The sequence below is a fragment of the Limanda limanda genome, chromosome 11 (assembly GCF_963576545.1).
Source record: "Limanda limanda chromosome 11, fLimLim1.1, whole genome shotgun sequence".
Lineage (NCBI taxonomy): Eukaryota > Metazoa > Chordata > Actinopteri > Pleuronectiformes > Pleuronectidae > Limanda > Limanda limanda.
Genome location: NC_083646.1, coordinates 26,877,029 through 26,900,212, shown reverse-complemented (window position 1 = coordinate 26,900,212; position 23,184 = coordinate 26,877,029). Strand labels below are relative to the sequence as shown.

Sequence of the window (23,184 nt, the reverse complement as noted above, 5' to 3'; positions counted from 1 at the left end):
CAGTAATCAAGTGAATTCAATGGATTCTACCTACTGAAACAGTAATGCTGTGTAACATTTTCACTTTATATACTGTATATAATATAGATACTCCTGCAGCAACAGTGAAGTAACAATATCAGAAATCAGTCTCTATAAAGATTCATTGTATAGAATTTTGTGACATCTAGAGGTGAAGTGTCATGTTGCAGCTGTTTATCCCTCACCTCCACCTCCCCTTCCAAACATGAAATAGAACCTGTGGTAGCCTTCAGTTGTCCTAAAAAACTCAAAAGGTGTTTAGTTTGTCCAGTCAGGGCTACTATAAAAAAAACATGGCGGCCTCTGTAAAGAGGACTCGCTCCTGATGTTGATATAAAGTATTTAAATATAAAGGGCCCATTTAAGAGGAAATAAAACAACAATTTGTATAATTTAGATGAAACACACTGGTGAAAACATCACTCTGATTGTTCTATAGATCCCCTTCACCTAAATCTTACACGCTGAACCGTTAAGTGCTAAAATTGTCTTTTAAACACATATCACTTTATACATAGCAAAGAGTGAATTTCCTTGGAGAAGTTTGTTAAAGTAAAGGCGTGGCGATGGCAAAAAAAAAAGTGTCAAATAAATTCACAATGGCAAATTTCTTGTTGGGTTTAGATTATGGGTCCTGGATGATTTTTTTAATGTCTCTAATAGATAGGCTTCCTGAACCGGGAGAGATGCTGCTGTACCAAATACACAAAACTCTGCTTATAATTCTTGATATTTTCAAAGTTTCACTGAATACTAGAAATAAACGCTGCATTTTAATGACTTCTAAGTCTTTTACTACAGTTCAGCATTACTCTTAAACTTGCTGGGCCTGATTCTGGCAATTTAAGTTGCTACTATCAGTCAGTTACATGCTTTTACAGGAGATTGTACCTGCTCACCAAAGTTACATAGAGCCGCAGATATTTAGGGTGAGGAGTGGGAATGAAAGCTTCACCATTCTTCCCTCTCAACTCACTGAACCATCAGTTTACAGGTTAAAAAATCATGCATACAGTAGTGTTATTTTAAACCTTTTGGTGCATGGGCCCAAATTAAGAAATTGGTCCTAATAACATTTCCCTTATTAAAGCATATACAGGATAAGTCATTTAACATTACAGAAACCTATTTGGTGCTGACATGAAGTATGCAGCTGTACTGAACCATGGAGCCGCGGGCATAGGTAAGGTTGTCTGAAAACAGCAGCCCTTGAGCAATATACATCACATTCCCCACACTTCACTAACCCTGCAAAGAGCTGTAGAACCTAATGGATCTATACAAGGCAACCCTCCTTCAGGCATTATCTGGCCAAGGATTCAATCTCAGGCAAATCAGGGAAGTCTGATGGAAAGGCATAAAAATAGACTGCATATGCTTCTAAGTGTACAGGACGAGGCGATGGGGGACTGACGCACATAGGGGTCAAGAGGAGGAGTTTTTGATATGAATAAATGCTGCATAGAGGAAGAACCCTGTGTAAAGATAGTGCCACTGTGAAAAAATACAGCCATAACTTCCAGTCCTAAAAAAAAACCACACAAGTGATGGCGGAATGCAGGTCCTAACATACTGACGATGAAGATTCTGTTTTCAATAATAACTAAGAATAGTAAGAGCTTCTTACAACTTGAGTCTTACTGTCACAGATTTGTCCTCTCCTATTGATTATAATAACAGCGTACTCACACAAGTATTTGTACATGTTCTTATTTACAAACTGACAACAACTAACCATATTATATCTATGACAACTTAATTTGTCGACACGCTTATTGCCTCAAAACACTGACCTGCCCATCTGGAACAACATGAGGTTCAGTATCTTGTCAGTTTGACAAGTGGACAGGGCAAACATGAGCTTTATTGAGTCACAGACCAGGCAGCTAACTGTGCAACAGTCCAGGTCTGAGAGCTCATAATGTTGCCTTTTTAACAATGTCATTTTTCATCCTCTGTCTCATCATATAATTAGATGAATGCATTGTAATAGCTGTTTGTAGGAACTAAAACAAAAGTGCATTTTGTAGCACTTTTTTGGTTTTGGTTTGTTTTAGCAGCATCAAAGGGCTAAACATATGTTGCACTATTGTTGAGGTGATGTTGAAGTGGTTCATCTTTAGCAATTCTGTTCTTTGTTAGGTCAAAAAAACACTATTCATTAATATTCATATCCCTCCTCCTGTCTGCTCGTACTGTCCATCCATCAGTGTAGTGTGTGCTGAAACGACTTACTGTACTCACTTATGCTGTGTGATAAAACATTAGGGATGTCCGCAGATAGGCTTTGCCCCCTGTGCACCTCGAACCAACAGCTGACAACAGTGATTACCCTCTTTGCCTCTCAGTTGCTATTCTGTCAGCAGCATTAACGCCAGAGCACAGCTCATAGTGGTAGACATTCTCCACTGAAGAAGTCACTCGTCTAATGATAGTTTACTTAAGGCCTGCATTTAGGAGCCGGGAGGGGAAGAGATATGTGATGTAAATCCCCCTATACGGAGACATGGGTGTACATTTGATTACCTGTTCGTGGTATTAACTCATTGCTGCTTTGACTGTATCATGTTGATGTTTTTTAATTTTAATCTTTAGTCTTGCAAAGTATTATCAATCATTGCTGTTATGTCTGAAATTAGATTCAAAATGGATTGCACACGGTTATATTTGTTTCACCTCCACCTGTACATGCTCCTCCTCTCATCGCAGCCCCCTCCCCTGCCCAGTGTCTGCCAAAGAAGGTTTGAGTGGGCGCCAACATGGAAGCGCGTACAGCCTCTCCCCTTTATTTCCCCGAAGCTTTATTAACAGTGGCACACCACAATTGGGCACTGATCCCCAGCGAGGCATTGTGTGGTTTTTCAGGGAGCAGGAAACTCATCACAGCCATAAATTGTGAGCATCAGCAGTCTGTGCCTGGCCCTGCCGCTTCGCCCCGGCTCCGAGGCCCCACAAAGTGCTGATTCAGGGCAAAGGCAGAGCGCAGGCAGTGGTGGAGTTCACTACCAGCAGGCTCTCAATCACTTTGACAGCTCAATAAAAACCAGTGTAAACTATTAATTGGATCATTAATTATTGATGCTGTTTTTACTACAATTCAAGAGGCAAGAGCCTCAGTGTGTATGTTTAAACAGTCACCAAGCTACAAAGGTAAAACCACGACATGTTAAACCTCTGCTGGAGGCAGATTTTAAAACATCGACTTAAAATCGAAAATAAAAGCTCACCTAACTTCTTTCAGTAAAAATACACATACCACAGAAGCAGTGCAACTTATTCTGAAAAAGGTTAAATTATCAATATTTTTCACAGAACAAGCTTGATAGTACAGACTTAAACTCCAACAGACTAACTGAGGTGCAAAACCGATCTCAAAAGCTATTGATGACGACGTGACACAGGCTGTCACGACACAATGTCCACCTCTTTGCTGTAGTTAGCCAGCCAGCCTCTCCTTTTCTGTCTGTTCGGCACTATTATGAGACTGCATGTCAGGGGGATCGATACAGAGGAAAACACAGGGAGAGGCCATCGCGATAAATCAGTCTATAGTGCTCGCAGGCACGAGCCAGGCAGGATACAGCAGGCAACACCCTCTCTTCTCCAGACTCCTTCTCCCTTTGGTTCCCCCACATTCCGATCCCATCGAGCCCTCCTCCAGCCTCAGTGGCCCCCGCAGGGCAGCAGAGGTATTGAGAGCATGACATGCACCTTGCTTAGTCTACCGTTGCACACCCATCTCCTGATCTGCCTCCGTCAAGCTGAGTACACAAACCGCAAGATGCTGACGGGTCACTTAAAAGATGCTTTCTGTCCTCTTTCTCATCCCTCTTCTCTCAAACTATGGCCTCACATGCAATTACAATTGGCAGCTGACAATTTCTTTGCTGAGTTGCCCTGTTTTTTTTGCCTTCTCACTCATTCTGATTTGCTCTGAAGAAGCTAATCAGAATCGTGCTGGTTTGCATGTTACAGTCTGAGACTCCTCCATGGCGTCAGCTTCTTGGACTGAAAAGTGGATGTTCAAACTGATGCACAACCTGATTCTGTTGAAATAAATCAATGCCATTCCTACAGTCATTCTATTTTGTTCCATTTAATAATTCGATGTACCACAATTACAGATTTTGGATCTGGTCATATTAAAGAAGGATTTTTATTGATTATATTAATTCTCTCCAGAATGTTACATCCGTCCAAAATATTACATCCAAATCTGTGGATTTGGACCTCGTTTATAACATAATCATGTCTACTAAAAGAGTGCAAACAAGGACACTGGTTTAAAATAAATAATTCAGTGACATTTTCTGAACCACTTATCAGACTCCCTACGTCCACAATATCTCAGCAGCCTTAATCGTGTCATAAATTAATAAAACTGTACATCAAACCTAAATAAATAAATTCTTTCACGTAATCAACCAAGGAGGTTCTACATGAAAGCCTCATCTATTCAGGTCGATAGTGGAACTCCGTGCTTTGCTTTCCCTTTCTCTGAGCTGTGTAGGAGGCAGACAGACAGAGACAGAAAAGAACAGACCCTCAGAACAACCTGCTTCTCTCCCTATTTTTGTTTCATGGCTACCTGGAAACCTGGAAACTCCCACATCAATAATGTAGCGCAGATGCTGCTTCCCTTAGTGAGGAGAACAGTTACATAACAGAGCAGACCAGCTCGTCACTAGATTAAACATTTCGAGCACGTGGCAGGTGCTTTGGTCAAGTGCTACTTCCAAAAGCAAACAGTGCTACTGTACTCGCTTCCTATTCATCTTTTATTCCTCCAGTTGTCAACCGCTCCCCCTTCTTTTTTTCCCGCTGGTTGCTTTTAAAATTTTTCCGGTAAATGCCTCCATAATTACAGGATTGACAATATAATCAATTTGCAATTACGACAGCTGTCAGGTGGAGGAGTCAAGAAGCCAACCACCTGAACAATTGCTTTTGAGGTAGATTCTATGCAAATTGGCATTTAATTCAGTCAGGCTGACTGTTGACTTACCAGTTTGTGTTTATACAAAAGTGCACTCCTTTCTTGAAGCAAGTAGGAAATTTGCAATAAGTGATCTGATTAAATTCTCTTCTCCACAAAACCAATACCATATTGTAAACTGAACCCACTCCTTATAGAAATAAATTAAAGTATTAATTTAATTTTCAAATACTCTTTATACAGCTATTATATGGATGTCAAGCAAAAGGTCAAGGCTAACTGCAGGAAGACATTGTCCTCTGCACTTTTATCACCATCCATACATTTATGCAGTAGTCATGACAGAAACCAACTCAATAAAATATACTAAATTGTTGTTTTTTTTACTCAGCTCACCATGTTTTCCTAGACACCCACACCAGAGACCTCACCCTGCTCCCCTGTCTGTCTGTTATGCAACACTGTCCATTAAAGCAGACTGATCAAGTGAAGCAGCTGAGGCAGGTCACAGAGAAGTGTGCCAGCAGCAGCAACAGGATAAGGCCTTGAGAGCAGCAGCATTACATTTGTTCAAACACACAAAACACCCATCCACACTGAAACACATCAGGCTCATGAGGGCACGAGCCTCCTCCTCAAAGGCACTGGAGCTGTCAGAGTAAATTCACGGAAAACATACATAAAACCCCAAAGTGCTCATTATTTTATGGTTTCTTGGACGTTTACAGTGAAGGCTGAGATTTAAGAGAAAGGAGCAAATCTGTTCTGATTCAAAGTCACGACACACGTCAGAGAATTAACTGTTTTATGATCAGAAAATAGAAACTGAGGGAAATTAGGATATGAGCTTTTGATTATGCACAAGAGTCCTCCTAAGAAACAAATATACGTATTTTGGTTGCATTACAGATTTATATTTGAATAAATGTTTGCCCAGATTGTTTTATTACTGATGTTTTTCACAGCTTTTGTTGTTAATGAGTAAATGCTGATGATTACTAAATATTTCTTTAACCAAAAATAATGAGCTCTACATATAGAAATACATATATAAACATACAAACATACAAATCACATATAGGACTGTAGACAGGGGGAACTGAAGGTTATATCTGAGTCAACAGCTGCAAAAACCACATCAGAATAAATATCAATAAGAAACAGCAAGTAAAATTCAATGATAGTTCAATGAAATCGGACATTCCAAGAAATATTTTGTCATTTGTATTAGGAGAGAATGTCTGTACAATTGCATGAAAAAGTATCTGAGCAGTATTAGCATTAAATCAAGCTATGCATAGACAGAGCAGACAGAGAGACACTGCTGGTGTGTGTGGCTCCTACCTTTCTCACTGACTGACTCACTCTCTATCTCCACATCCTCACAGCTGGTGTACTCCGGTGTAGTGGCCAGCTCCTCCTCTGAGCTGCTCAGTGATACCTGCCGCATCTTCCCTCCCTTTTTGGTTTTATGGGGCTTGGGGGGTGGCGGGCGCACTGACTCCGACTGGTCCGAGCTGAGAGAGTCGTTCCTCAACATGCTCTCCATCTTCTCCCTCTTGGTTTTGCGGACAGCTGAACTGGGGTCCAAATGGTGTTGCTGCCTCCTCATTGGATCTCCACCCATGTCTCCTCTCCGCAGGTCCCCGGATCGGTCACCCAGCACAGGGCTTCGGTGCGGCGTGGGGGGGCTGTGGTTGGAGGATCTGTGACCTCCAAGGCTGGGACCCATGGGCCCTGGGGAAGACCTGTCAACAGAGTAGGAGCGCTGTCCCACCATAGGCGGCCGGCGCTCGGTGAGATGCTGTCGGGACAGCCGAATGGGCCCAGGGTCGTCCTGCTCCGTGTAAGCCAGGGAGACGTCACTGTGGCGGCGCTCATGTCTCATGCGGCCCACCTCAGCATGCATCCTCATCTGCTCCTCATAGGGCTGTGGCTTAACAGGATAGCGTGCCAGGTTGGGGTCACTGCGGTAGCGCGTCTGGAACTCCTCTTGGCGCTGCCGCTGCAGGTCATACTCACTGGGCGGTCCATCTAGCTCCTGGTCCAGGGGGTATTCTTGGGAGTGCCAGCGTCCAGGGCCACGCCGGTCCCGGTAGCTTGTCCGTGCCGCATCCGCATCTGAGTACATGTGTGGGCCCCGCGGAGCCCGCCGAGGGTCCCCATCCCCATAGTCGGACGGTGATCTGGGCATGCCGCCGTCCGTCGGGGCATACTGTGAGTGGTCACCCCCCTCCCTTTGGTCGTATTTTTGGTTTGGCTCCCTGGATGCAGATGGGCTTTGTTTCCTGTAGATCACATAGGGGGAACAAAACATGGAATTTAGTGATCGGACCACTTTGACCTGGACATTATGATTCTTTTAAAATACAGTATTGTAATATACAGCAGGTGGAAATGTGCAGGATCAGTCAGAGAAGTGTTCCACAGAGCCTCATCACACTCACTGACTGGAGCTTCTCTGCTGAGGCTGAAGCCTTCAGTCTGCAGTCTATATATTCTCTCTACCTATTCCTGCACTGCTTGGGCTTCAGTGAAAGACCGCCCAGTCTCTGTCACACATACATACTGTACAGACAAAGAGAGAGAGAAATGAGACTAAGCAGCAGGATGCAGCACCACACCCTCCTCTCACTGCAATAGACTCTATAACCTCTATAGGTTGTAGAGTCTACTACTGCTCCTTTTTTAGCACATTTTGCATCAGGCTTGAACTCTTTTTAACAGAAAATAATTTAAAGAGATCGTCTTGCCCTTTTTAAACAATATGGCATGTGAAACAGAAAGCTCTACCTCCTGCTTTCTTCTGATATATTTAAAAACATATTCAGATTGGAAAAACACACTCATGCAGTCAAAATCCTAATTTTCTAAATTGATTTGGAAGGTTGCACAGTCTTAACACAGACTTACACAGACTATTTTGTTTTACTCTTCTAGTTCCATAGTCTTTCATTTTCATTTTGATAGCATCTGAATAACTTTGTGGACATAGGTGCTTAAATTATCATAATTTATAATGCATTATAAACAACAGGAAGACACAAGATGAGGCGATAATGTGACCGATGGTGTGTCTGAATTTATGATCCCCTTTGAAGGTAAACATTAAATTCATAACATTATTATAGTTATGTCTTTTTTAATTCCAACATTGTCTATATTCATGTGTCTTGGCCTTGATAAACAGGAGAGAAGTTAGATTTTACAGTTAGTTTGGGACTAATGTGATGAATACTATGAAGTATTTTACATAAGGAGCCATTTTTTCTAAAATGATCATTCACTCACCATTTCATTGTCTGACTGACGGAAGTGGAGGAAATTCCTGGAGGAGGCTAACTGTATGTCAATGCATTTATTCTTTTGTTCAGTATCAGTTATTCATAAGCCACTTTTCTCCTACATTTCTCCCACTTTTCCGCCGAAATAATAATTTGTCAGGAAAAAGCTCTGTGAAGCATTCCCTTAATTTTCATAAATGGCTTCATAAATCACTGCTGCCAGCCTTGCTCAGTGGCCAAGGTGAGGGCTCCTCAAGTGAGATTGGCTGATTCACTGAACCACAGAGGAGGCCTACTGGATCAGACCCCAAGATATCAGCTCTGTGATGAAGCACATGTGGCTCTCTCTTGATATAAAAAAACTAAATTGATATTTTTAATAAATCAAATCGACGATGGTGATATAGTATCAGAAATTTGTAGATTTTTGAGGCCAATTTCTAGGGTTTGTGATTGACCATGAATTAACATGGAAACCATATTTAATATATTGAAGGAAAACTTTCAAGGTCAATATCAATCCTGTTCAAATCTAGAGATACATTAAATCACAACACTGTACATATGATACATTGTTCATTAATACTTCCTCTGGGGGTCAACTTTTAAAACAACTTCTATTATATTACTGCAGAACAGAGCCATACATGTTATTAATTGGGGAGATTTTTTTGATCACATAAATTAACTATTTATAAACTCCAATGCGATGAAATTACGAGATTTGAAATTCTATAAAATAATGCAATTAATGTTAGGCGTTAAATCAAATGTATATAAGCATCTTCCGCCTGTGCCTTTTCATTCATTTTATAAATAGACTATATGTTTTCATGATTCAGTATGCATGTGCAGCAGTTGTAGCACAAAGACTAAAGGTCTCTGTGATGCAGCCAGCTCACTACTAATGACCTCTCCTTTCACATCACAACAAATCCCTCCTGTCACCTAGTGATTCAGACGCAGCTGGAGAAACACACCAGGGCTGTTATTCACAACATGCTTCTGGTCACTATCTGAGTGCCACTTCATTCACAAATCCATAGTGAAGTGGCAGCAGAGATGATATGGTGGAGCAGGGGACAGACAGAGTGGATGGGAGAGAATGTGGAGCAGGGGGCGAGTGAGCTAAATCTTTTTGGATTGAATTGATGATGATAGTGGGGGGTGTCATGTATATGAGTATGTGTGTGCATTCACTTGTGCATGTCTGCGTGTTTGTGTCTGCATGTGTTTTATGTGTGCTGTGCTGGCTTCCTGAGCAATGCTTCACTTTGCTCAGTATGTCCGACTCTTCATAGGGCTTCAGGTTAATGTGCCCTCGGGGGTGTTGTGTTGAAATGCAACACCTGAAACACACACATGCACGTGGAACATGCACAAAGCAACTCCAACAAACATTAACAAACTACCCTTTGATGAGATCTAACTCATCCTGACACAAGTATTACATTTCCCTGCTCCTGTTTAGGCTTGTGTGTCCCTCCTGTCCAAACAGAGAAATGTCTACGGCAGCTAGCGAGCATAGTGCGCTCCATCAGCATCTGCCTCACGATGCTAACGTTGTCAGCGTTAAAACCAGCCCTCAGTAAGTACAACAGAGCGGTGGTGCAGCACTAAATTTCGTACTGTGCATTATTCCCCCATTGCTCCAGCTGCCACAGTTACTGTAATAGCCTCTCTGCAGATACCTCTGAGCCCCCCACAGCTCTGCCATGATACACTCTGCTGATTTTAGATATGCATTCCGTCCTCAGTGACACAGACAGTGAGAAAAAGAGAGAAGAAAAACTAAATGTGAAGAGGGAGGGGAGGGGATATCATCGACAACATGTGTGGATGAGAGGAAGTGTGACACAAATGAGGCAGAAAAGATCAGGTAACTGCATCCTATAAGCTATACATGTGGCTGGTATGTGCGTCCTGCACACTTGTCAGGCTCAAGCATGGAATGAGAGGATGGGATCATGCTGCCTGTGATGCTGCACAGAAGCCTGGCTGCTGCGACGCCTGAGTCACGAGCCACACAGTGACGGTCTTCCTTCCATCACACCTCCTTATATAGTAAGATGTGTGCGTGATGCAACCGCAGATGTGGCACTGAGCCGCAGCACAGGCAGCGTGGTGATTCATCTGAACGGGCCGACGATAGAGAGACAAGTTCACTGACTGCATGGTGGACTGTGGGAAAACAAGCCACCATTCTGTACATTCCTGTTGTGGGAATACAAACAGACCCTCGTCACTGCCCTTGTCCTGTTCTGAGCTAACTATAGAAATCCTCTGCTGTTACAGTATATATGAAACACGAGACCGCATTGAGCTGCAGACAAGGACAGTGATGACAGGGAGATTCAAATCAGGGAGGTTGATGGTGTTCTCATTTAATGACAGACAGCAGGACCTTTATAATCAACATGGAAGAAAATATTCTTGCACCTATGCAAGGATGTTTTTTTGGATCTAATGGCTGAAAGAAATTCTGTTTCTGCATCCAGAGCAAAGGGGTGTACAAGGTTTATCTGTTATGCAAAGAGGAACTTCCATGTCACTGTATATCATAAGAGGAAATGCTGTTATGGCAAAAACAGATATGGCATCTGTTTTTGTTGCCAGCACAGTCTCATATATACCTCCTGCTCGAGAAGTAATTCCAATATTATAATCATCTTTTTAAAGTAAAGTACACTGTCCTCATCAAAAGCAGAATAATGTATCAAATCCATGGCTCACAAAAATCAAGGGATTACACTATGGCCCCGAAGGATTAAAAAGTGCATCCCTAAAAGATTAGAAGTGACCCGACACGCTCGCCATGATAAAACCTTTATGTGCTGTTATTTTCTGCAATACGACACACAGCCCAGTGAGTGAAATTCCCCAATATACTGTGGTGTGATGGGAAGTGGCTCTGGCTGGGGTGAGGTCGTCCTCAGATGTGTCGCTGCTTTGACCTACTGATGGGATCTGATCAGAAACATCCGTAGAGAGTGACTGTGTGTGTGTGTGTGTGTGTGTGTGTGTGTGTGTGTGTGTGTGTGTGTGTGTGTGTGTGTGTGTGTGTGTGCGTGTGTGTGTGTGTGTGTGTGTGTGTGTGTGTGTGTGTGTGTGTGAGAAAGACACCCTCTGTTTATGATGAAAGGCTTGAGATCAAGCAGGAGGCCCCTGTGGTCACAAATCTTTACCATTTCATGTGGCTTTACGATAAAAAACAAGACAGAGGGATATCACACATCCATTCACACAGAGTGTGCAACACACAGGCTGATGGTCAGTTTACTTCATAGTGGTAGTGATACAGTCCATATTCCCTGTATCATTCTGGTCATATACAGCCTTGGTTTTAGATTGATGATCATATCAAATTTACTTTCCCTCTCTCTGCAATGAACAGCATGAGATGAGATTGATTTATTAAAAAAATATATGTTTTCCTATAGATTTGCACATGTAGTGATTTAGACAATTTGCACTTAGGTCTGCACACCCACAGCCACCCAAGAGGTTACTCTGATATTCCATTTAAAACCAAAGACTCACCACAAGCACAGAGATCAATAAGTGAAAGTCAATGAGGAAGCATTCTGTAAGTGATGAACCCTTCGCAGATGTTGCTGGCTTCATGTACTCAGCTGCATTGTTCAGATACCTTGATGCATGTACACACTGACACACACTCACTCTGGCCACAAAACCCTTGCCCAGCATTTCATAGATATTAGCCTGAGCTTGAACTTCTTAGTGATGCTGTGAAAACTAAAATACCAAGATGAAGCTGCTGCTTTCTAATGATGCTGTGATAATTATCCCTGAGGCAAAGAAAACTGCTGCTCTGTTGTTTTGATATTTGCTGTGAGTTGCTTTAGAAGTTAAACAACAGTGCTGCACAAATGCACTATACTATACACGCAGGCTGCCTTTCATTATGTTTGTGTAACTGGCAACTGTCTACAGAAAATACAATACACACTGTACAGTAAATATACAATTAAGATGTTCACATGTCCATATCAACTTTAACGTTACGATAATTAATTTAACAGTTTGAATTTCAAGACACTGCATTATCCAAAGTGCTACAGTCTAAAGAATGGGATATAACTCGCCTTATTGAAAGTATCCGTCGGATCCTGGAAAGTAGCTTAGTTCAAACCTCTGCCTGGCTGCACCACGCAAACACATGGCCTCCTTCACAAAAACGGCGTTCAGTTCAATCCAAATGAGGTACCGGAGCAGACTCACAGCTTACAACCAAGCCCTGTGTTTCAAATCCTCTCCCCTCTAGTACCAAAAGTGTCCTTGTTTTATTTCTAGAGAGTTAACGATGATCTACACACAGCGGCAGCAGATCTAGTTCTGCAGCAGTGTACTTTGGACGGAGTGGCTGACACTAGCTCTCTCTGCTCTGCCTCTGCTGCTGCGGGAGACACATGTTAAATAAGAAAGCCAAAGGCAATCAAGGTGAAAATGCAACGCTGCCCCCTTGGGGATTGTGCCACCTCCACTTTGTGGATAATGGAGAAAAGTCAAATGAGAACAAATGAGGGGTGCGGTCTTGCAGAGCTCTTCTCTTCGAGGGATTCTGGTCCACTAATGACAACGATACATCCTGGACTGGTCTCTATTGAAAGAAGATAACTAGAAAGAAAGCACGAGCAGAAGGAAAACAAGCTGAATTTGCTTGTCTACCGAGAGCAATCAGAGAAGAAGAGTTGACAAGAGGAAAAAATACGCCTCCGAAAGTATACTTGCAGATGCAGCGTCACTCCTGACCCAGCCGCGACTATCCTTGCAGTTAAAATATATGCATCCACTCCTTCGATTGCCAAGTACAATCAAATGAGGTAAAATTCCAGTTCAGCTACATGTTCTAATAGTCAAATGATATCGTGGCATGACCTGCTTTGTTTTTGACCGTCTGCCGTGCCCACAGCTCTGCTACACTGCTCGATTTAGATGAATGCCACAGTTTATGACCCTGCTGCAAAGGCTTCTGGGAGCCTGAAATCAAGCCGACTTTCAGATTTAACATAATCATCATGTGATCGTTAAAACTGGCTGGATTTGGGAGCGACCCCATCTAACCTGCATGGCCTTTCAGCCCTCTGCCTAGGAAGGGATTACACTCCTTGGTTGATTACTAGGTCACATCTATTACCAATCACAAACAGAGCAGGAAGTTTCACCTAATCCCACACAGCCTGAGGTCTTATGATCTTCAAACTGAAAAAATGACATGGTTTTGTGTGTGTTTTTTTGTATCCACAAGGTGGATTTTCAAGCATTAAATCAAATATGGAAGAGGGAGAGGAAAAGGGAAAGTGGGGGTCGTAAATTCTGTGCATTACAAAATGGATGAGACTTTTTTCCTGGTTCTGCACCATGATGACATGGTTGGTTTTCAGTGACCTGGTTTGGGACTTAGTGGGTGTTGTTAAAGTCTTCCCTACTGCCTCTATCTTCTCACTCTTCTGCCTCAACACTTTTCACATCTGGCACCATGATTCACCAGTCACTTTCCCTCCTTCTTTCCTCCCCCCTCACCTCAGCCCTCCCATGAGACGGACCCTGCGTTGGATTGCAGATATGCTACTATGTGCTCTTTGTGACAGTGATGGTCACAGCTGAGTGACGGCAGCGTGGAATCAGGGAGGGCAGGTGGAGATGGGCTGTTGACACAGCGTTTCCCAGGACAGAGGTTCAAGGTAGACGAAATAGTAAAGGAGCAGTGGGGGGGTGTTATCAGCACAGTCAGGGGCTATAGGCTGCAGGGCTCTAAGTAGCTGACTGCCACTGCTGGAGACCAGAAGATGATTTCAAACCCTCAGTGATGACACAGCAGGCCTGAGAAAGACTCTGGATGACATTGTTAACATTTAATATTTTTTTAAGTTTGAATATTGCTACTGCATTTGCTATAAATATATTATAACTACTAAAATTAATTTCTGGGCTGGCACGATTTGTGGCACACATAGGGTTGTCTGTAAAATAAAGTGTAGTGAGTGGTGTAAATAGGGCCACCTTCACTGCTGAGTATCACACATTAAAGATGGAAAATTCAAATCAAACCTTGAGACTTTTATATTCGATGAATCCAGCTCATGTTGTATTACATGTTAACTTACACTAGCCATTTAAGTTCTTATAACAGTCTAGCCTCTGACCTTGCAGTCACATAACAACACACTACACAAATGTGTACAAAAAGTGTGTCACCTAATTCTATGTAGCTAAAGAAAACAGTTCAAGATTAAATGAATATGTTATTATTTATATAGGCCATATTCATAAATCCCAATTTGTCTCATAGGGCTTAACAAGGTGTGACATCCTCTGCCTTTAAGAGTTAGGAAAAACATCACAAAAAAATAAAAGAGAGCTGCTTGTGAGGGATCCCTCTCCCAGGATGGACAGAAGTACAATAGATGCCTCGTTTCACGGTTCTTTATCGCCATATGCTCAGTAAGAACAGGCGTTTCACCAGACAATAAAAATCTTCCTTTGCTGGTCCTCCAATGGCAACAGAAAAAAGGATTAAACATAAAAATAGAGGTGAACACAAGACTAGCTTACTAATATATATTTGTATATTCACACCTACTTATGTGTATATACATGTATTTGTGCAAAGAGCAGCAGCACCAGCACAATAGCAAAGTGAACATTATTATGTATAGTAGCTAAAGTGCATTATGCATTATTGGTGTTTGTGTTAGGGTTTTATAAAGTTGTACTATCATACTGGTGGTAAGGAGCAGTGTGTATTCATGAGCCTGATTGCCTGTGGTAAACTGTTGCCCTGGACTTCACACTACTGTAGTGTTTGCCTGGTGGCGAGAGTGTGAAGAGGCTGTGTTGGGGATGTGGTCTATCCCTGATCATGATGTGGGCCCTTCATGACCCTGGTGTGGTAATTGCCCTACGAGGGGCAGGTTACTCCTGAGATGAGCTGTGCAGGTGTGATTACACGCTGGAGGGCTTTCCTGTCCTGGGCAGTGCTGTTCTCATACCACACTATGATGGAGTTGGTAAGGAAGATCTCGACTGAACAGCTACAGAGGTTTCTGAGAATAGTTAGTGGCATACCAAATTTCTTGAGCATTCTTTAAAAGTGTGAGGTGCTCTCTCAACCTCTGTCTCGCTAATGTGAAGTGATTTGTGAAGCCCTCCTCTTCTCCTTGAGCCAATACTAAGTTATTTTGTTTTATCTGTATAGAGGAAAAGATTACTGTCATGACACCAGGCCACCTGGTTTGCCATCTCCAGTGGCTGAATGCCTGATAACTGTGGTATCAAATGCAATTTTAAGGATGTTGGTGTTGTTCTGGGTGGCCACAGTCGCAGGTGAAGAGTGTATAGAGTAGAAGGCTCAGCACACAGCCTTGTGAGTACCCAGTGCTCAGAGTTCCTGTGTTGGATGTTCGGTCTCCGACTCTGAATTACTGGGGTTTGTCTGATAAGAAATTCCCAGTTAAAGAGGAGGTTACCAGTCTGAGAGTGGGGAGCTTTGTAGAGAGTTTGCGTGGAAGAAGCTCTACATCTTTCAGCTCAGATGACAGTGTGTGCAGATCTGTGAGTTCTCCACAGAACACAGGCTCCTGTCTGTGGAGACCAACCAGTGCCTAGTCTGCTCATTCTATGTTTATACTCTGCACAGTTAATACATCTTCCGCACTGCACCGCCTGTTAGGTCTCCTTTTTAAGAAAAGGCACCGCTAGCGCACTATGTAGGCCAAGCCCCAACAGAATATGCCATTAAGATTAGCTGCCAGTGAGGACTGTTGCATTCCTGCTGGCTTCTACCCTCCCTACAGAGAAAGGTTAGGAGCAGAGCATGTGTTTACTTTTTTTCTTATTGTGAAGACCACTGAAGCCGGAACTGCCAGACATCCAAGCTGTAAATCTTTTAATTAGTAGATTATGTCTAATTGCTTTTTTTAAATGTTTAAACTAATATCTGCGCTTTTCCTACTATTTAAAGGAAATATATATTTTGTTAAAAATATATATTTATCAGGAAGTTACTTTAGATATTTGGAGAAGGCAGTGTACTGGATGAACACGGAACGTCATGGCATCATATATTGTGAAAATATTTAGCATGACACGCAATAATGTCAGAGGCCTTTTGCAATATAATCATCCTACAGATGATCAACCCTGTTCCAGTCTATACACACAGCAAATGCATTTTGAAGAAAGAAGAAGGATATTTTATTCACAAATAGCAAGTCACAAACAAGTTGATACTGATCACATCAATGACATGATTTTTCCTCAACAAAGTATTGATTCTTGAATATCCACTTGTAGTGACTTGAGTATTTTCAAACAATCTCGTGTTTAGGCTCTCACAGCATTTGAGACCTGATTTAATACATGGAAAGGTCACATTGACCTCAGAAAAAGTTTTTATGAAATTTTAAATCAACATCGTTCCCATGCTAAACCTCAGGGCTTTTGATGCCTAAACTGAAAAACAGACAGGAGTGGTCATAGCGGGGTACTGTAAAGCTGCCTTCCACCCCCACCACGTTCTGGTACGATGCAGGTTATTCTGTAAATGCAGGGTTAAATGCCACCACAACATGAGGCTTCATGATAAATAAACATCATTTGTTGCAGACAGATTTGTCCCAGCTGTTTATCATACTATGTATCGGCTGAAGAACAGAGATTTGCTGCAGTATCTTGCTGCCCTCTTATCTGTCCCATCTAGTCGATCTACCTCTGATCACCTCTGGTGTGGTCAGATATGTGCTTTGTGTGGCAGCACCCAACAGTAATGTCACAGCGCACGGACACACCCTGCAGTGAACGAGTAAATGACGGCTTGTATCAATTCACAGTTCTGACCCGACACACAAACACATTACAAAGACCTTCCAGTATAACATGAAGAAATATCCATGGAGACTCCTCCTGCCTGCTGCTGTTACTGTATACAGCATGTTGATTGCTCAGTGCTTGTCAGTCATTTGTTCATTTTACAAAGCACTCTGTGTCGAGAACACATTGAGATTTGTTGAGCTTTTCATAACGCAGATTCTATTGTAATCACACAATGGCTGAATTTCTACACTGGAAAAAAATGTCTCAAGAACCATGGTCTCCTCATCTTATCCCGTCTCTTGAGAGAGTGATTGCACGCACATGCACGTACACTCTCTCTCTCTCTATCTCTCTCTCTCTCTCTCTCTCTCTCTCTCTCTCTCTCGCTCTCTCTCACTCCACACATGCATTTCCTCTCGGTTCTGCTAAGTATGCATTTTTCATTCCAGTGAGCAAGCCGCATTTGAAATCAAAGGCAGTGACGCTGCGCGGCTGTCTGGCTTCACAGAAAGTGAGGAGGTAATGAAAAAAGCTGAGGGGTGAGTCAGAGGATGCTTTAATAATCCTTGCTGCCCAGAATAACATCTCTGGGGCTGGACGGACCAACGACCCTCATGGGAAACCAGCAGCGGTTCAATCTGGTCTGGAGTCCTTACATTGGTACAACCCCACCCCAACATACTCTTTCCCCATCCCTCTCTGAGTCCATTATTGTCAACAGATAAGACTGCAGCAGCAGAGCACAGCGCGGCAGACAGCCAAGCCCTTCCTGAAAAGACTAAGGAGGGCAAAGGGTGCATGCACGTGGGGGGCATATACAAGCTGCAGGAGGTGTGATCCAGACAGTGGAAGGGAGGAGCACGAGGTCTGACCGGTGAGCAATGTTATTGTCCAATCATTGCTGACAAATGGTGATGGAGTCCAGGATAAGTAGCTCGTCATGTTGGGTTCAAGGTTGGGCCTCAATTGTCCCATAAAACACCTTTTCACACTCGTCCCTGTATGGTTCTGCCCTCTGTGGACAAATGGGCTGAGGAAATGAACTCTAGTTAGTAGGCCTATAACCGATACCAATCTAATGTTCCTGCACAAAACCTCCTGTCTCACTTGACATTCTTCAATTCCACCTCATCCTCACAGCATTTCTCCTTTTAGATGTGATGCTCATTAAGAAAATGTAATGACTGTCACATTCAAACACACACAAAAAGTTAGCAGCCTTCCTTTAACATAGGAAGGTGGTGTTTAAAATAAGATTGTAATACTATATAAACCAGTTGTGGTACTTAATGAAAAGTCACAGGATCACTACTCCTTTGATTGCCTCCTGTGATATAGTTGCAATGTTAAGCAGACGCTTAACATCTCACACATATAGAGCTGGTAAACCAACTCACCAGTGTATCAGAATGACCTCTGAGAAAATAATTCAATATCATCAGAAAATGCTTTGATTTAAGTCAAAAGGAAGTCAGATTACTCTGTTAGGAAGCAGCAATTATCTAAAATCTAATCATTAAGAGAGAGTGATAACTAGTGCAGTTGAATCAGGAAAATACATTTTTGAAGGAAGAAACAATAACAGTAATTTCTAGAAAAGTGACTACAGGCTGTAGTTTACAGCCCATTCATGCTTGAGACCAATCAAGAGAGTTAAAATATTAATATCCTATCACCGTGTTAAGTGTGACTTGTATGTACTACACCTGAGACAACATTTTTAAATGCCAGATTTTTTATAGTGCATGTAAAAAGTATAGAAACTGTGACAAGCTTAGGGATTTATTCATATACTGTGAAAACACAAAATTTCACTAGTACTACAATTACACAATGTAAAGAGAATCTACTTTAATGCAGTATCTCCATTTAAATGTCTTTTTTTCAACAGTATGCACTGTCTGTACCACAGGTCACGTTTACCATCACAGCAGCTATTTGTTTAGCATAATGGCATTATTAAATTAACATGTATGCTACTTACAATGTTGCTCACTGATTGCCCATTTTAACAAACTCTGACCTACACTGAAATAAAAAAGGTAAATGACTTAGTCTCAAATTCAAAATTTGCACTGTGTAATTGAGAAACAAAAGACTGAATTCAAGCCAGCACGCAGCGAAAGGTACAAAACGTTTGTCTGCCAGATAACCCATGCAACATTTGTCAGATTGCAGGACAGTGTGCAAACTTCCACAAGATAAACTGCACTGGATGAGTGGATTTTCTTAGTTCTGATCTGGGAGTAGTGAGCAAATAGTTCCCCATCAGTTACTTTCTGAAAATGCTATTAATTTCAGTGCATTTGTCAGATTAAAAAAACTAAACCAACACCCTTCTGCCTTCATCTTCTCCATTCCAGTTTTGTTGCCTTTTCCCCCAAGTCTCTCTTAAGTTGAACTCAAACAGATCTGCTGCTAGAAGGCTCGCCTGGAGGCAGACAGGAAGCTGTACGTAATGGAAACACAGTGCCTCCCGAGCTCTCTTCTGAAACACTTCTCTTGTCTGAGAGATGTCACTACACACACACAGGCACACAAACACATTGTTATATATCATTGCTAAGCTCTGTTAAATACAAGGCATGACGAGTTTGGAAAAGCCATAAGGAAAAAGATGGAAGATCCTCATCTGTAAAACTAAAGACTTAACACATGTTATGGCACATAAGGAGATATCAGGTCATATATTTTCTATTATAAAAAGCTTGATATATTATTGTTACCTTGCTGCTTCATCCCCAGAGAGAATCCAGCTAACTAATAATGTAGGATAGATGCAGATACTGCAGCACTACCTGATGGATTTGAAAAATGCTAGCTCTGTGACAAAGTTTTGCCTTTCCTCTGCGTCTGATGAAAAAGCCACTTGCTGTGTCCCTGTGTGCTCAGCAGAAACCCCTTTTCTCCTGCACTCAATGGCATTGACAAGCCAACGTCTCAATCGATGAACCCATGGTCAGACCTTTGCAGGGCGAGCCCCAGACCAAAGGGCTGTGTGGGTTAATTGTAATTGCATAGGACAGCGTCTGTAACACATGGTTTCGGCCAGGCAGCTGAACTGGCAAGAGGGGCCCTGGTCTGAGAAAACATTTAGTCTACTGCCAGTTTACTTCACAGAGATGAACCTGAGCTTATTTTCTCATCTTTTTAATCAGCTGATCTGCGCTTGGCAACTGCTGACCATCACAACTGCTCCCCCAGTTTACATTTGGTTTTATATTGCACCAAAATCCCCAAATACGTCATACCTTATTGCATTTGTACAAATGAAAGCTGTGGTGAAGCAAACAAGGGGAGGGGTATGCTATACAATTAAGAAAGCAAGGAGAGGACTGCAAATAGTCCTCTAACAGGATCAAGAAGGACATATGAATAAATGGAATGAAGCCTGTCTGGTGAAAAGAGAAAAATCTTCAAAGTCAGCTTCTTTCCTCTTTCTAGCCAACCCTGGAGATCAGATCAGCTACTATCCTAAAACCTAATGAACTAGTAAACACTGGGAATTAAATGAATATTACATGGGGTTTCATTAATGCCAGCCAGTACACTCCAAAAATAATGAAGGCGAGAAGCGGAAGCAGGAGGAGACAGTTACTGGAGCTTCTTCTTCTCTGTTTACTCAGCATCTGCCTGCCAGAGTAGGAGGCTTTTGATCACTCGTCGGCTGGTTTCTCCTCTTTGCTGTGTGGCAGGAGAAGCCCAGAGAGGCTGCCGAGCACCGCCAGGGCCGGCTCATTTGCAACACAAATGAACTGAGCTAATTGTACACGTGTGGGGAGACGGGGGAGCCAAACAGACACACACACAGACGGTGCAATGTTTGCAAAATATGGAAATAATTAATCTCATTGAGCTAGCGAAATAGCAACAGTGTTGCAAAAGAGGATTTGAGCACGGGCTGGGGATGAGAGCGATCGTGATACCAATGGGCTGGAAAGACGCAGATGTTTAGATTAGGCTTGTTCATTATTCCTTTATCGCATAGCTTCTTCAAGTGTATTTCGGTAATTGATTAAATTGGAGTATGTCACAGATTTGGATTTAGAGCACAGCAACAGGATTATGTGGGAAACAGTAATTTTCCTATTCATGAAACAATGCATGTAGATATTATGCTATCAGGGTAATTGTGCATTAGGCTTGTATGGTGGAAGTAGTAATAGTAGAATAACTAAATTATTAAAAGATTCCACAAACACAGTGAGTACTCTAAATGACAGTAGAGTTTGTTTTGAAGTGTCACGTTGACTCCACTGAAAGGGGATTTTACCTCAGAGAGCCCACCTCTTGACCTTCCAAATGTCTAACGTTGTAATCCTCTTTAATCAATAAATCTAATGTAAAACAAGAATGATGAGGCTGTGAAGTACTTTTAGGAGTAGATAGCATTGCTCTCAATTAACAACTCCACTGAGCATCAAGGCCAAAAGAGGATTTGTGGAACAACGTACGTGCACTATACACTCCAACTAGGATCCTGCACTGACTGCAAGATACGATAGCAAAAGCAGTCATATTTAACTCCTTCACAAACTGGTAAATGGTCACTGACATTAACAATTAGCCTCACACATCAAGGCATATGGTTGAAAGCAGATCATGATCCATGCACCGTATGCAGTTCCTCTTCTCTCCGGGCTATTTAAAAAACAAGATGACATCAGACATCTGTTTGTGAGCAGGGAAAAGATGCTTTTTGAGAGGAGAAACAAAAAGACCTCCCAGGGACTGCGCTTGAAACACATGAACTTACAAGTGCAACCGCATGCACACTCACAAAGACATGCAAGGACACACACAGCAGCGAGCTGAGTCTAACATTTCAACCACTCAGCTTCCTTCTCTTTAGCTCATCAGTGAGTTGAAGGAGAAGAAGTTGAGGGCCTGGGGCGGAGTTGGAAGTGGCCGAAATGAAATATAGTTTTACTGGGAGGACACCCTGCCTACTGTTGGTCAACCATTAATGCTAAGTTAAGGTTGAAGGTCACACAGACAGAAATGCATGCGCACATATGCCTATTCAGCCTTTGAGGGAATCCGTTTCGCTCCATGAGCATGAAAAGAGCCCAGATGTCAGCACCTCTGTGCAAGCTGCAGATTTATTTTGTTGCTCTGTGACCCTCTCTGTCTTCATCCTGTTTCACTGAGAACAGGCTGGCCAGTCCAACCTATACGTATTTTACTGTACATCTAATTGGGTGATATCACATGTGCCACTGGCTTTGGGACTGTGCCATGGCAACCTGTAACCAAACCTGGGCAAAGGTAGTTCCACCTCCCTCTTTGAGCAGCAGCATCAGCAGCAGTGGCTGCAGGCCTGGACTGGCAACCTAGCCTGATTCTTGTCTATCTACACAGCCAACCACTAGCTACTAGTTCTCTTTCTCTTTTCTTTTTCTTCTTCTCTTTCCTCTTCTTCTTCTCTTACTTTTTGTCTGATGTTGAGATATGATTTGGTGACAGCAGAGAGGAGCCCGATATATCGATTCAGCCTCTACCGCGGTCTCTCGCACTATTCACCCCCTTTTCCCCTGCCCTGCTATCATTCCACCTCTCTCAACGTTATCTCTCTCTTTCTATCCACTTCTTTTCTTTCTCTCTCCAGCGTGCAATCATAATAACCCCTCTCTTAGATGCCCAGGCAATAAACCAGGGTCTCCCTTCTTCCTACACATACGTCTCCCTTGGTGAGGACAAAACCAATAAAGGCCAGGCTTAATTACAGCTGCTGACTGACGGTAACACCCGGGTCCAACACCACGGGCCTGAGGATGAGCTAAGTGTGGGCGAGGTGTGACGGGCTGTTTAGGGAGTTGAAAAAAATAACTACTGATGATACATTGAAGCTTCCGTTTGACTCCTACACCCAAACCCTCAAGATGCTACTTTATGGTTCTCACAGAACAGAAAAGAGGAGGTAGTGGTAGACTTGAGGCTGGTTGGGAAGGTGTGGGTAGGGACAAAGAAAGTGTAATGTTCCTCCCTCTCTCGACAGCTGTAGTGCTGAGAACTCCTTCAGCAAGGCATTTTGCTCTGAGTAGCTCCAATGGAGCAGCTAAGTGAGCCTGATTTTGTTTCTGCAAGATAGTAATGTCTAAATGTGGG

General features: G+C 42.5%; 1 protein-coding gene across 4 annotated transcripts in view; it reads right to left on the bottom strand.

Annotated features, from left to right (window-relative positions):
* rims2a (regulating synaptic membrane exocytosis 2a) overlaps positions 1-23,184 on the bottom strand; it is a 124,859-nt gene that overhangs the window by 56,584 nt on the left and 45,091 nt on the right. For 3 of the 4 annotated variants that reach the window (XM_061080662.1, XM_061080664.1, XM_061080663.1), the window contains exon 7: positions 6,302-7,245. In XM_061080662.1, coding sequence (XP_060936645.1) covers positions 6,302-7,245 — 944 coding nt within the window. The remainder of the gene's footprint in view (positions 1-6,301; positions 7,246-23,184) is intronic. The other variant, XM_061080665.1, reaches the window with a different exon arrangement.